Source organism: Rhinichthys klamathensis, unplaced genomic scaffold, assembly GCF_029890125.1.
Source record: "Rhinichthys klamathensis goyatoka isolate OS25496 unplaced genomic scaffold, OSU_Roscu_1.1 h1tg000907l_1, whole genome shotgun sequence".
In the NCBI taxonomy this organism is placed as follows: Eukaryota; Metazoa; Chordata; class Actinopteri; order Cypriniformes; family Leuciscidae; genus Rhinichthys; species Rhinichthys klamathensis.
In genome coordinates, this window is record NW_026607253.1 from 108,403 (window position 1) to 123,849 (window position 15,447).

At 36.6% G+C, this 15,447-nt stretch overlaps 1 protein-coding gene across 3 annotated transcripts in view; it reads right to left on the bottom strand.

Moving 5' to 3' along the window:
- draxina (dorsal inhibitory axon guidance protein a) overlaps positions 1-15,447 on the bottom strand; it is a 62,517-nt gene that overhangs the window by 32,107 nt on the left and 14,963 nt on the right. For 2 of the 3 annotated variants that reach the window (XM_056244082.1, XM_056244084.1), the window contains exon 2: positions 1,568-2,060. In XM_056244082.1, coding sequence (XP_056100057.1) covers positions 1,568-2,042 — 475 coding nt within the window. In that variant the 5' untranslated portion in view covers positions 2,043-2,060. Of the gene's footprint in view, positions 1-1,567; positions 2,064-15,447 lie in introns of all 3 variants that reach the window. The other variant, XM_056244083.1, reaches the window with a different exon arrangement.

The window sequence follows — 15,447 nt, forward strand, 5'->3', positions numbered from 1 at the left end:
ATGATTAGGTGTTAGGGTTCAGGTTAGTAGAATAAGTTGATTTGCAGTTGCCAAGTTACTTATAGTCTGTCGGGGGACCATCAGAATAAAATGTTAGCAGATATTAAGCAAATAGTCTACTAACAGTCTACTAATACTCTGAGAGTTTGTTGACATGTAGTTGCAAAGTTACTTATAGTTAGTAGCAGGGGCGGTTTCTTCATTAGGGCGATTGGGCGACGCACCACCAAAGTGTAAAAGTGACTTTTTCAATCACATTCACAATCTCATTCAACCACAGAGTTACGCTAGCCGTCACTATAGTCCAATCAGCGTCATGTCACGTTCTGTAGAGTACCGCCTCTTTTTGGGCGATTTCACTATGGCTGAGAATCGCCCAGAGTGTTCCCATAGACTTGCATTCAAAGATGGTTTTTTTCTAACTGCAGGCACTGCAATGCATTCTCTATGGGTTCCGGGAGGGCTCGCACTAACGTGCTTACGTCATCATACGTATCCTTAACTTGTGCAGCGATTGGTGGGAACAAACACACACTATTAAAAATCTTTAAGATTAAGTGACAAATAATATTTGAAAACAATTTTGAATTTGAATAACAAGAAAAAATGAAACACTACTATAATATCTTTATCAAATGTGATTAAAAAAATAAAAATAAAAAAGAACGAGAGCGAGAGAGACTGTTGGGACCAGTTGAACTTGAACAACGTCATGGCGAACGCAGTCATAACACAGTCATTTATCGTGTCATTAAAATAAATACCATTCAGCCCGTCGTAGTAATCAGCATACATTGAGCAGGAGCAAGTAGCAACAGGAACAACAAGATCTAGGAGGGCCTTGGGAGAAGAAGACAAGCAGAGGCTGTCTAAAGAGGTATTTATTGCTGAACATTTTAATACTCGAGTGTTGGAAAATCTCACTTTGTTTTTACAATCAGTTTAGGAAAGGATGGTAGCAGTCTTTTTTACTCCTAGCATTGTACTTTGAAATTTGTACATTTCCATTCGAACACCAACACAATCTTTATCCTACATGTCAACGATTCAGTCAACAATATTATTTGTCGCCACCTAGTGGAATCTTTAATAAAATAACTTAAACTATCTGAGTGGATTGAAAATACATTTACTGGTCAAAAACCCTTGTCAAACTCCATTTGAGCTTGAATTTTGGTAAAATGTTAATTAACGTAATAACACACACACACACACACATCATCAGCGCTGTCGGACGGAAGCCTTGTATGTCCAAAACTGTTACAAGTTGCCTTTACATGCTTAAGCTGTTAATTTATCCATTGCATGGGTGGACCTTATCCTTATCAATAATCCAAACTGGTTTGCATTTGCCAAACATTTGCCCCCCCTGAGAGATTTTGCAGGAGCCGCCACTGGTTAGTAGAATGTCTAAAGTGGACTATCGGAATAAAGTGGAACCTCATTTTTCTGTGAACAATGCCTTTAACCTTTCTTTGTAGAATGTAAAATCTTTTCTGGCTAACTATACTTAGTTAGCCAGATAAGATTTTACATTCTTTCAGAATGTTCAGAAAATCTTTATTACCTTTAGCGCGACCTTTGTCTCTTTTGCCTCCCTGCTTTCTGTGCTCAGCCAGATGCCCATGGCCACATCTCCTGCCTTTACGATTGAACTCTCCCTCTGGTGAATGATTTCCCCGCCGCATATGAGCAGGACCCCTGACTTCATCGTGAACCTCCACCCTCATACTGTCTCCAGGCCCCATCTCCAGCCTTACAGGGCTCAGACCCTCTAGACTTGTCCCATCATCCTCCAGTCGGTCCACAGGCCTTCGAGAGAGCAGCCCAGCATTATCACTCTCTTTGCGTGACAGGTGTCTTCTTCGCTGGCTGTCGCCCAGAAGACCCATGTCAGGGTCTGGCTTGGAGTCAGTGGTGGAGGTGGAAGACCTGGTCAGACTCTGTTTGGCATTTTCAGATGGGATCTCAGAGCTGTGCGAGGTGTGGGACAGTGTGATAAGGAGCAGGGCAAAGAGATGACACAAGCCCGGAGCTGCCATCTTCAAACACAGCGCCACCTGCTGGTTAGGGGAAAATCAGGTCAGCTCAAGACAGAGGGATAGAGTATATTTTCACTTTAAATACATTTGAGCGTACACATCTTATTTATTACATATAAGGGATCATTCATTCCTAAATATCATTAACTATGAGGGGAGGTTACACCACATGACGTTTAGAACTAACACTGACTTGTCATAAAGTCATCAAATTATCTGATATTGTAAGAGACTAATGGACCCTTTTCAACTGCTGTCATGACACGTTTCCGCAGTTAAGCTGGAGATCATAAATCGATCAACAATTTTTATATTTTCATTTTTAAAAAGTTGAATATTCATTTATAACTCTATAATTTGTGCTTTATTAGCTTTGCATAAAATCACAGAAAACTGGTAAAAAGTTATTGCACACTGAGTCCTAAATTTCATATGCGTTTTTCCGTATTCGTCATTCGGTGGCTCTGAATTGTCAAAACACCTCTCAAAATGCTTGCTACGGATGCAAAAAAACGCAGAAAATCGAAAAGTTTCTGAGGCATTGTGCAAAGGTGATTGACAAAACACGAGGTCATATTAATTTTTTAACGTGAGAAAAATTTTCAGACGAGAATTTCGTACTCAGTATGCAAGCACCTTAAAGGGATAGTTCACTTTGAAATACATTTTTGGTATGTTTTAGCTTACCTCAAGGGCATCCAAGATGTAGGTGTCTTTGTTTCCGCAGTAGTTTCAATTTTGATATTTTTAGGTCAAACCGTTCTTGTCTGTCAGTCATATAATGCAGGTCTATGGTCACTTCCTCAAAGAGCATGCACAGAGAAGTCCAAATTATACATGATTTAATGACTCGTAAATGTTAGTACACATCGATGGCCTAAGACACGAAACGAGCGGTTTGTGTGAGAAAACGAACAGTATTTATATCGTTTTTACCTCTTGTAAACACAGCCACATCCAAGTGATCTGAGGGCGCGGGCGCTTCGGTCTGGTTACAAGAGGTAAAAACGATATAAATACTGTTCGTTTTCTCACACAAACCGCTCGTTTCGTGTCTTAGGCCATCGATGTGTACTAACATTTACGAGTTATTAAATCATGTTTAATTTGGACTTCTCTGTGCATGCTCTTTGAGGTGGTGACCATAGACCTGCATTATATGACTGACAGACAAGAACGGTTTGACCTAAAAATATCAAAATTGAAACTACTGCGGAAACAAAGACACCTACATCTTGGATGCCCTTGAGGTAAGCTAAAACATACCAAAAATTTATTTCAAAGTGAACTATCCCTTTAACGCTGCTGAGTGAATGTATCTAATATAACATTTGAGGGAGAGACAGCAAATTTGACATCTTTCTCTCTTCTGAAAAATTGTATCAATCTCTCAATATTTTTAATCTTTTAGAAAGTCATAGAAACGTTATCGTAGAGTTTACTATTGGGGAAAATGAGTACGCAAAGAAATATTTATATTTGTTGTAGTTTGTTTTCGCCACAAAAAATATCATTATAATTTAAAAACCTAAAAACATGCTCATCATGGAAAAGGTGTTATTAAAGTCACTGTATGTATAAATTACATTTTTTTATGTATTTTTGAATAAATGAATAGATTAATCATCATGTTGTTAACATGATGATTAATTTATTAAAGTCACTGTATGTATAAATTACATTTTTTTATGTATTTTTGAATAAATGAATAGATTAATCATCATGTTGTTAACACACTTACAGACTACTCATAATATCCAATTAGACTGACAGACCACTCATAACATCTAACTGCACATCTCAATGTTTGTGTACAAGAATCCAGCCCTGACAAAAATTTTGGATATTATGGCCAATATCCCCATAATAATAATGCTTATTATAACTTATCTTAGTTAGCTAAGCTTAAATTAATCAAAACCGGAAAAAAGACACATTTTTAAGGAAAAAAAATTCGACTAACACATTGGCTAGAAGTTTAAATCAGGACATCTCAAACCAGAGCATCATAGTACACCCACAAACTTACTCACATATTTAAATAATAGCCTTGCTTTGACATGAAATAAACAAGAGCTCAAAGGCAACCTAAATGTGTTGAGAAAACTTGCCAGACTAAATATCATGTTTGGATTCCCACTAGGCCAAGAATAAGAGGATCCAAAGGAAGAATCTTTCCTCAGGTGGCATATCAAAGTCAAGCTTATGAGGAGGTTCTTACCATGCATCTCACCATGCAAATCAGTGACATGGGTCTTACTTTGATCATATGAGGTCTCCTCTCATCCTCAGATTTTCCCCTTCTAAATCTGGCCCCTTCACTCTGTATTTTGTCCCTGAGAGCTGTTCACGTTGCCTCAAACACCAGGCATCTATTCCTGCATCTAAGACTGGCACCAGAGGTACTGATTACAAACATGCTAACTTTACATCTAAGATGTCTTTAGATTTCTGATTATTTGTCATATTTGTAATGATAGAGTAAGGTTATTATTATGATGGATTCAAGTCATGTTGGAATGATTTAGGAATGTCACCAATAATTACTTGTGGGAAACTCTGGAAGTAAAGTGTGTATACATTTTGTGTATTATTGATGAGGAATAGCAATGAAGCTTACCAGAAAATACCATTCATTCAACCGGTTATGTGGTATCAGGCTTGTGTGATCAAACCACTTTTTTTCTAGTGATAACAAACTTCCTGCCTTTATTAGCAAGTGAAAAGAGAGCAAGAAATATGAAATTGCCCAAAAAGACAATTTTATTCTAAACTAAAATCACTTGATGCTAAATATTCCACTAGTAAGACTATTTAGGTCAATTCAATTTCACATTCAATGTAAAAATTGAGAAGAAATTTAGAAATGTGCCCAAAGCCCTTATTTGAAAGGCACGGTTAATGGCTCCAACGCATTGTAAATAATAATAGAATTTTTTAATAGAATGCAATCACAACCAAATACACTGCATGCTGATTTCCTAAGGGCTGCACTGAAAAGGTAGCTACACATGTAGAAATATGCAAGTGAAATCCTCATTTGTTAAGGTGTACATATTAAGATATCCTCATTAGGCAGCCATTTTACAGTTTAGTCACCAGATCCATTTTACCTGGCACAAATGGGGTTTTTTTTGTGGTACATTAATGAATAAAATTATATGGATAATTAAACGACGGATTGGAGATTTTGGTGGCAGAGAGGTGGATCAAACAGCAGCCATTTAACTATTTATAAACAAAGAAGGTAATCTAAATCACAGGAGTAGAAAAGATGTAACTTGTACTTGTAATGTAGTTTGGAATCTGCATGAAAACAATACTGAATAAATGGCTGAACCAAACGCAGGTCTTAAATATACAGGAAATAACAAGCCACTAAACTAGAAACAGGTGTACAGCATAATCAGTTACTATGGAAACAAATTAGTGATTAGAACAAAGGAAACCAAAAGGAAACACAGGAAACAAGAATATACAAGCTAAAAGTCCATGGAACACAAACTGAAACTAAACATAACACCAGGTTTTTTTTGTGGAGGGAACATGCACAAATGACACTTACCCTATCACTCTATTCATTTATTTATATGTGAAAGTTTTGAGAAAATTAAAGTTCACCCATTATTCATTTGGGCTGGCTGAATATATGAAAATCCCAATATGTACAACATTCCATATAGTACATATTAAAGAAAAAAGCTCCACAAATGTTTTGCCGCTTAAGATGCATGTAAAACTATCATAGGAGGACATTACTCTTCATTGCCTTGGTGACTGGAGAGCACATTAAGAAGACTTAGATTGCAGCTCCATCTCACACCATTATTGCCTTTTAATTGGTATCTCAGTGCTATGATTTAGGTAATGAATCAAGCTCAATGAAATAAAGCAGAATTTAATGAGAGTCTGGTACAACTGGCGGTAATGAGAAGAGTTTAGTATGCCATGGTTTATATAACAATATGCAATACAATATTTGTTTATAAAACACATTTAAAAACAACCGAGGCTGACCAAAGTGCTCTACAGAAAAGAATAAAACTAAGAAAATAGAAAAATAAAACTACCAAAATTAAAGTCAAGTCAAGTCAAGTCATCTTCATTTATATAGCGCTTTTAACAATGGAGATTGTTTCAAAGCAGCTTTACAGAGATAAACATTTTTACGGAATTTACAGAATTTATAGAATTTATATATTTCATTTTTACAGAATTTACGGTAACAGAGATTGTTTTGGCTTTATAGCGTTTTTTGAATAATGTTATTTCCAGCTAAAGTTGGTTTTGATTGATTCACTTCCAGCAAAATTATCATTTGTTATTACATTAGGGGCCACTAAGACAACGGCGTTCTCTCTAAACAGACTTTAAATGCGAACCTGTGACCTGATGGCGTTCACATGCGCATTAAAAATTGATTCTATAGTTAAATTCGTTTGAATATGTGTGCGCAGGTTTGTAATTTCCCAACAAACCATGCCTAAACAAACTACTTGTCTTGCCTATAAATTTGATACAGAATTTTATTTTATCACTTCGCGGTACGCGAACCGGATTTTCAAGAACGCTTTATCTGTAGAGTGGGAAAGGGATCCTCCATAGGGAGAGGATAGTTGACACTTCAGCACTGCATTGTCATCGGGTCCAGGCGAATCTCCTTCGTCAGATCTGGATACGGCCTGGATCCGGCAGGCTGCAGGAAAGCCTCGGGATAAACAAAGACACTAAAGTTAGCGTAGATGCCATTCTTCTTATGATGTAACGAGTACATCTGGATTTAAGGGAAGTGTTCCCAGTTCCGGCTGACCTAATCTATGCAGCCTAACATTGAATTATCGAAGTCTATAATGTATTATGTGTATGCTAGGTTAAAGAGATGTGTTTTTTAAAAAGCACACAACAATAGTAAAACAATAATCCAACCTATGGTCAAGGAGTATTGAAAGCAAGAGAAAATAAATATCAAGAGAAAACAAAAGCGCGATGGCCTCGTTATTAAAGCCTGGATCTATACACGATGAGTAAGCAGAGATCACTGGATCTCAGAGTTCTAGAATGAGTGTACAGACGGAGCGATCAGTTAGGTACTGAGGGGCCAAATTATTAAGTGCTTTATAAACATTGTAGAATTTTAAAATCAATTCTTTATTTGACAGGTAGCCAGTGCAGTGCAGATAAAATAGGAGTTACTGGCTCAAACGTACGAGTCCCAGTGAGGAGTCTAGCAGCTGAGTTTTGCACTATATTGCACTATATATTGCCCTATATGTCTTGCACACACAGCAGGGTTTAGGACAACTTTCTCCCACCAATCTTTGCCATGTACTCTCATCCATAGATAATTATTTTAGGAGCTACAGTCAGTGGCACTAGAACCCTGTATTGCTCCACATATTTGGCCTATATATTGATTAGACATTTATTTAAGTAATATAACTATAAAACAGCATAAAAACAACACAGGCTCATTGGAAAAATGTGCCTGTCACGACATTTAAAGAGTGGCACTAAAAGGTTCTATAGAGTACTGCAGCCGTGACGTCAAAACCCTGAAGACTAATTTGCCAGTAAGGGTTTTTATTATGAGTTTTTCAATTTATAAGTAAAGTAAGGACTGTGGTAAACATAACTTGATGATACTTGGACATTTTGCTCTACAACATACTGTAAATGACACACATATCGAATTTTTTTCCGAATTTTATCCAATAAGCTATGTTTATTTTAAAAAATGTTTCTAATAAATAAATAGATAAGAATGTTTGGGGTGTAAGTGTGTGCAGTTTATGTTTAAGTACGAAACGTCCCAAGTATCATCAAGTTATGTATACCACAAACCTAATTTTACTCATAAATTGAAAAATACCCCCACTATAAAATCCCATAGGAAAATCTTGAGGAACCGCTGACAAATTAGCCCTCCGGGTTTTGACGTCACAGCTGCAGCACTCGACTGTGTTAGGAAATACCAACTACACTAAACCCTTCCCTAACCTTAACCGATAGTGTTAACAAAAGCAAATGTAAGATAAAAATTAATTTACTGAAGCAACCATGCCATTTTCGCTTGCTTCCACAGGTCTTTGAGCTCTTTTATCAGACTTGTGTTTCACAATACTTGAGTGCTCCACATTGCAAGTGCAATGTTGTACTAGGTGAGCTTCTGAACATGTTTACTATGTCAGAAATGCCATATGGAGCTGAAAATATGTTGATGTTTTACTGCCGCTGCGGTGAATTGTACTTTATGTATTGGCAGCGCCGCCGCTCCCACCACGCGCATCACGCGCTGTGCGTAGGGCACCAAGTGCTGAGGGGGCACCAAACATAGCCTAATGAAAAACCAATCATCAAACTTCTTGTTATAATCAGATTCAGCGCGTTCTTCCTCTTCATTCCACAGCGGCGCCGAGCCGAGACAGAGAGCACGTCAGAAACACACGACAGGGTGTGTGTGTGTGACGTGTGTGTGATGTGTTCATGTGTGTGTTCATCTGAGCCTCATTGGTCTGTCACTGCTCGTCAATGTCAGAATATTTGAGATGACCAATCAAATCAAAGTAGGCGGGCTTTACGTTCACAGAAGCTGAGCGCGAATTTTAACAGTGTGACTCGACGCTTCAGTGTACGGTCAAGTGCGAGATAAGATGTAAGTAGCTAAACTTAACTTTATTTGACAGTTTTTTTTAGGTCATAAATGTTAAACGAATGACAAAAAATAATTAGTCAAACTAATATAGTTTTGTCTAATTTCGCCATTTTGAACTGAAAATAGGCCTATGTAACATGTAGCCTAGTGTAATAGTTTAGGCTACTGTCATTGTGAGGGGACAAGAAACATGAACAAAGCCGTTTTCATCATGTTAGGCACAGGATTTATAATGAATGTGTACATATTGAGAATAAAATACAAATTTTAACCTTTAGTAAATTAAAAAAGCCAACTTTAGGAGGGGAAGAGACAGGGCAAGATAAAAACAAAGAGAAAAAGAGTGTGATGCTGATGAGGAGAGAAAAATAATCAGCTGCCCACTGACATGATTTTAAAGCTGTTGTTATCGATTTTTTTTTTTTTTTGCCTTCACAACATCTTTAAAATGCACATCTGTAGTTCAGAAAAATCCCAAATTTCCCCCGAACACCCCTAACTAACCTGCCTCAAATTCGGGATCCCAGTGATTATAAAACCATGCCAGTGCATGGTAATGAAACTAGTTAATAGTAAGCATTAGACCCTAATCTAAAGTGTTACTTTTTAGCTTTTTAATTTTTTTATAAATCATACCCTCATTGGGGGCTTAGCCCCCCTAAATGAAAATCCTAAATAAAAATGTTTTTTTTTTTTAGGGGGGGCGGGGGGCATCATAAAGGAATTATGCTTAGGGCAGCAAAATGGCTAGCAGCGGCACTGTGTATTGGTATGCATTTGGTATTTTGCAAAAAAATATAGGTAATGGCATGTCTTTCCAATGAGCCTATGTTGCATAAAAACATTATATATTCTTACTGTCACCCTGGGGTGCTTGGTGACCTTCTGGAATATTATATGTCATGCTCTTGGATTTCTTTTTAAATTTGTGTTTGAGTGGTGGACCCTTCATTCTTTGGAAATAGTTTTGATACCCCTATCAAGCAATAGAAATCTGTTTTGACCAAGGCAATGTGGTCAGAACCAGACTTTGACGATCGTAAAAAGTTTATTCACTATGAACTGAGCATAGTGTATAATGAATGCATAATGTACGCTCTACTTGCCGGGGTTTCAAAAGCTACTCTAAACAAATTACAGTTTGTTCAAAATTCTGCTGCCAGAATCCTGACTAGGACCAGGAATAGGTATCACATCACTCCTATTTTGGAGTCCTTACACTGGCTCCCTGTCAGGTTACGTGTTGATTTTAAAATTCTCATGCTTACTTATAAGGCTTTGCATGGCCTGGCTCCTCAATATTTGTCAGATCTTTTAATCCCGTACATCCCAGCGCGTGAAGCTGCAAAGCAGCTGGTCCGAAGCTGGTCTTTTAACTGTCCCGCCAACTCGTTTAAGATCTATGGGTGATAGGGCCTTCTCTTAGGCTATGGAACTCTCTGCTATGGAACTCTCTGCCCTCTGAGATTAGGCAAGCGGAATCTCTGAGTGTTTTTAAAGCTTCCCTCAAAACTTACTTTTTAGGGTAGCTTTTATTTGATTTATTTAATTACTTTAACTTTTTTTTTCTATACCATTTACTTATGAAACTCTTTTGATAACATTTTATATTTGTATTGTATATTTTGAATGTACTTCTCTTTTATGATTGCTTTTCTTTTATATTGTTGTATTTCTCTTTTATTTTTTTCTTATTTTTGTGAAGCGCTTTTAGATTTAACTTTTAAAGGCGCTATAGAAAATAAAGATTATTATTATTATTATTATTATTATAACCAGTTGCTTTCTTGAATCTCCCGGGAAATAACAGCGCACATGTAGTTCAGTATTCTTACATACAACAACATGTAGCGTACAACAGGGATAAGGGCACACCTTAAGAAAAATTTGCTTTTCACTACTCCCACAGTGTATGATTGCAGAAAACATATGTTTGTATTGAACATTGATGGAGCAACAGATTTTGTGTAAAAAAATAAATCATAAAAGTGGTTTGTTTGTTTAAAAATTGTATAAATGTACGAGGTGGCAAGGTGGGTAAAAGGCTCACCAGCATGGGGCAAAAGGCACAAAGTATTTATACAAATACTTTAGCTAAAGTAATATTTTTTGAATAATACTTGTTCAGAAACTGTCACTTTAGCAAATGTTGTGCTATTTTCGGTTTATTCTGATAAATAAAATAATTCATGTTTGCTAAATAAACATACAGTCATTAAAAATGTGTTCATTTTTAAAAATACAGAAACAAAATTATTTTAAAAAAGTAAAGATTCTGAAAGCACTGAAAGAGATCCTATTATAATTGAATATAGCTTTATAGTAGTAACAATAAATATGACATTTTATTATATGATATGAAACTCCTGCACACTATCAGTACTTGCAAGTAATATAAAAAAAATGTATTAGCAACGTTTCGCTCTCATGACCTTCATCAGGCAGTGAAGGAGAGGCACTGCCTGATGAAGGTTGTGAGACCGAAACGTTGCTAAAAAAAGAAAATTTTATTTCTAAATTATATTATATTAATTATAGTTCCTTATTTGCAGATTTGTCGACCTACCTATTTGGTCTTCTTTTTCTACGCACCTATCACCTGCAGGTGTGCGATGGTGTTTGTTAATTGATTATATGACATGATTAATATCATGTCTTTAACCTGTTAAAGGGTTAGTTCACCCAAAAATGAAAATTCTGTCAGTAATTACTCACCCTCATGTTGTTCCAACCCCGTAAGACTTTCGTTCATCTTCGGAACACAAATTAAGATATTTTTGATGAAATCTGAGAGCTGGATCACTCCTCCATAGGCTTCTTAAGGGATCGAAACTGGCCGGCCCAAAAGTTATGAAAGACATCGTTAAAATAGTCCGAGTGACTACAGTGGCTCAATCTTAAGTTTATCAAGCGACGAGAATACTTTTTGTGCGCAAAAAACAAACAAAACGAACGACTTTATTCAACTACTCTGTAAGGCCGTGATATTTCACGTAGTGAAACTACGCAAAGCTTCTAGGTTGCACGTCACACGTAGGCTCACTATTGGCCGACGCTGGTCATGTGTGTGATGCGTGACGTACAACCTAGAAGCTTTGCGTAGTTTCACTACGTGAAATATCACGGCCTTACAGAGTAGTTGAATAAAGTCGTTCGTTTTGTTTGTTTTTTGCGCACAAAAAGTATTCTCGTCGCTTGATAAACTTAAGATTGAGCCACTGTAGTCACTCGGACTATTTTAACGATGTCTTTCATAACTTTTGGGCCGGCCAGTTTCGATCCCTTAAGAAGCCTATGGAGGAGTGATCCAGCTCTCAGATTTCATCAAAAATATCTTAATTTGTGTTCCGAAGATGAACGAAAGTCTTACGGGGTTGGAACAACATGAGGGTGAGTAATTACTGACAGAATTTTCATTTTTGGGTGAACTAACCCTTTAAGTGTCACCCTTTTTTTGAATAGACATGAAAATGCACATTTCGAACTTAAATGGTTGTAATTCAAGAATGCTTTGGAATATAGATGTAAGATTGGTCTTGTTTGAAAGAAGACATTTGGCAGATTTTTGTAGAAGTCAAATAAATTAAGAAAGTGAAACAGAAACAAAGTTATAGAAGTTTGAGTTCATGGAAATGTACAATGTAAAAAAAATTATTATTTATATTTTATATAAAATATATATTTTCAAAACCTGGGCTACTCTAAAACTGCAGAAAAATCAAAGCCAAAAATCTGAACAAGTTGTGTTTAAAATTTTAGGATGATATCTCAAAAAATTAACTTTCGGTAAGATTTTGTTTGGGCGCAGTACCAAACTTTTTCACTAGGTCACAACCAGACTCCATTACTGCCCATATAAGGGCGCCTCCATTTCCATATGTGTTTTGAGTGATCTGAACCATTATTTCCACAATTTTCATACAATTTATGAAGTAGAGATCCTATTCAGAAGTAGTATAGGAAGTTTGGCAGATTTTGATATGAATTCAACCTCTAAGAAACACAAAGAACACGCATGTGCGTTATAGCTTCCTGACACATCACAAATGGTGAATTTATTATTTTTTTCTTTATATTTAAAACATTTTCAGACCTTTTTTTCTAAAATAATTGAATGGATGCTATCTTTTGAACTCTTGGCATGAAAACAAACTGAGGTTTCTACCATTTTTTCATGATTTTTCATGTTCATTGTTATTTCAAAATAAAGGTCTGAACACGCCTTGGGAGTATGAAAATATTCTTGTTGCAAATTGATAAATTACGGCTCCTCTGTAATTTATTTTGAAAATCAGTCACCAAATATGGAAACTAGAGATTGTAAGCTTTCAAATGATATATAGTTTGTCAATATTACTTAAGGTTTTTACTAAGATATTATTGTTTTAAAAATATAATGGCAAACGTCCCACCTGTGGGACGGTGACATAATATGATGGTTTCATTATAAATATGATGATTATCTGTAAGGTAGACAACCAACTTAATATGATATTTACCATCTGAATCTGACCATATCATGTCAACAAATAGAAAAGCTAGGCCATTTATTATCTTGTTAATTATTGTGCCTTTCGCCCCAACAGCAGGGGCGCCTTTTACCCCAAATTATTGGAAAACTTTTTCTTTAATTACCTTAAACAAAACTGAAAAACATTAACAAGATATAATCAATAATATTGTCATGATTCCTGTCTTGTGTTCCCCTTGTCTTGTGTGGACTTTTATGTTATTTCCTGTTCTGTGCCATGTTTTGTAGTCATTTGTAGTTTTTCTTTTTGATTTGTTCATGATTGTTCCCAGGTGTGTCTTGTTAACCAATCTCCCCTTGAGTGTAGATATACCCAAGTGTTTCTCATGTTCTTTGTCTAGTGTTGTCCTTCTATGGATGTTATGTGTGCGCTTGTTGTCAGTTTTATTTGTCTTCCTTGCCCGTGTCTGCATTTAGCAGTTTTGCCTGGATTTACTTTTATTATGTTTGTTTGAATAAATGTTTGCTGCATCTGGATCCCACTCTCGTTCCTCTGAAACAGCCACCATCATAAGTATAGTCAATAATCTTATCGATTATCATTTGCAACATAAATCTACAACATTTTTAAAAACTTCAAATATTAGATCAAATATCACAGAATAAACTTTCTGAAAAAGCTTTTCTAAAAAACTTTTCTAAAAAAAGCCAAATTTCCACGTGCATCATCAAAAATCAGTTGTTAAGAAAAGTGCTGAGCTGAATTTTTGTGCCATCTAGTGGTTTTATAAGAGAATAAAATCAATTGCGCCTTTGGCCCCGTTGTACCCTACACAAGAATGTTCCAATGGCTTTATGCATAAACATTGTTGTATTTGAATTATGGCGGCAACCCGATAGAATTTGATGTGCATGTAAACGTATTCATTAACAGGACCTGAAAACATTTCAATGCTCTTTACATGTGCAGAAACTTTGGATGCATGTAAAAATGACTTTAAAGTTTACAATTAGATTGAATTTATTTGAATGAATGAAAGTCAGAGGACATAATCATAGAAGTAGTGTTCATTTTGAGTTGCTAATGGCAGTGTACATATCGGTTTTAGCATTGTGTTAGTGCTACCATTAGCATTAGTATGAATTAGTGTTTGTATTGAGTTTATGGCATGCTTTAATGGGATTAGGGGTGTGTTTACATTGTGTTGATGTCAGCATTAGTATATTTAGAGACTCTGAGACGTGTCTCTTTCTTCAATGTGGGAAAGGGGTAGTTCATCAACCTGGCACCCCGCTCAGACAGCCATTCTGCTCTGCTAAGACAGCGGCATATGATAAATCAATAAGGATGGGGTATTGATCTTTTGTGGGTCGATAGTTGGACCAGCCTTATCAGCCAGAGATGCACAAATGCACCTCACACCCTGCAGAGATAGTTGTGTAGGGTTGCTAGCCAGGGGACTTTATTGTGGGCTATTTAAGAACTCGTCTACAAAGGCTAAGTGAAGGAAATTGCATATGAGGCTGGGTAGCAAATCTCCAGCCAGAAAAAGGAGTTGCAGGCGCTTCATTTGGGAATACATATGGACTGCATTGGACTTTGTTAGTCAGTTGTACACACTGTGTGCTTTTCACAGCCGGAGAGGGTTTGGAACGACTGCTGAGCTTTAGTTTTCACACAATTGCTAGTCTCTATTCAGTATAAGCGCTCCCCCGTAGACTTTTTAGTATGACAAATGTGTTCGTTAGTAGTTCATTAGTCTCTCATCCACCACACAAAAACAACATTAAAGATAAGTAAAGAAATGAACAGAAATCGAACATTAAAAAAAAGAAGAAAAAAAATGTCAGGAAGCTGCTCAGATTCCTGAAAGGGCCTCACAAATTTATAGTCTGGGTGATGTGAGTTCATGCTGATCCAATACAAAAACTGCCCACTGTCATGTGACTAACAGGTGGACCTCTGAGGGGGCTGAAGGATGAAATTAAGTCTTGAGATGTGGGGGTCGTGACTCGTGCACCCTGCGGGGCTTTGTAGGACCTCACTCACAAAGACCACACATCAATTAAATAGGAGCCATGGTAAACATACACAACATCTGATATGGCAAAGGCCCAGTGCTCAGCCTTAAGGTAAGATGCTGACTATGAGATGACAAGAGAGGAGAGATGTTGAGGGGGTGGGGAATCTTATGTATCCAATGCATGATTTATAAAGATGCTGGGCTGTGCAAAATCAATAATACGGCCATTGGCTGTAAAAATGTTGCCTATTTGTTCTA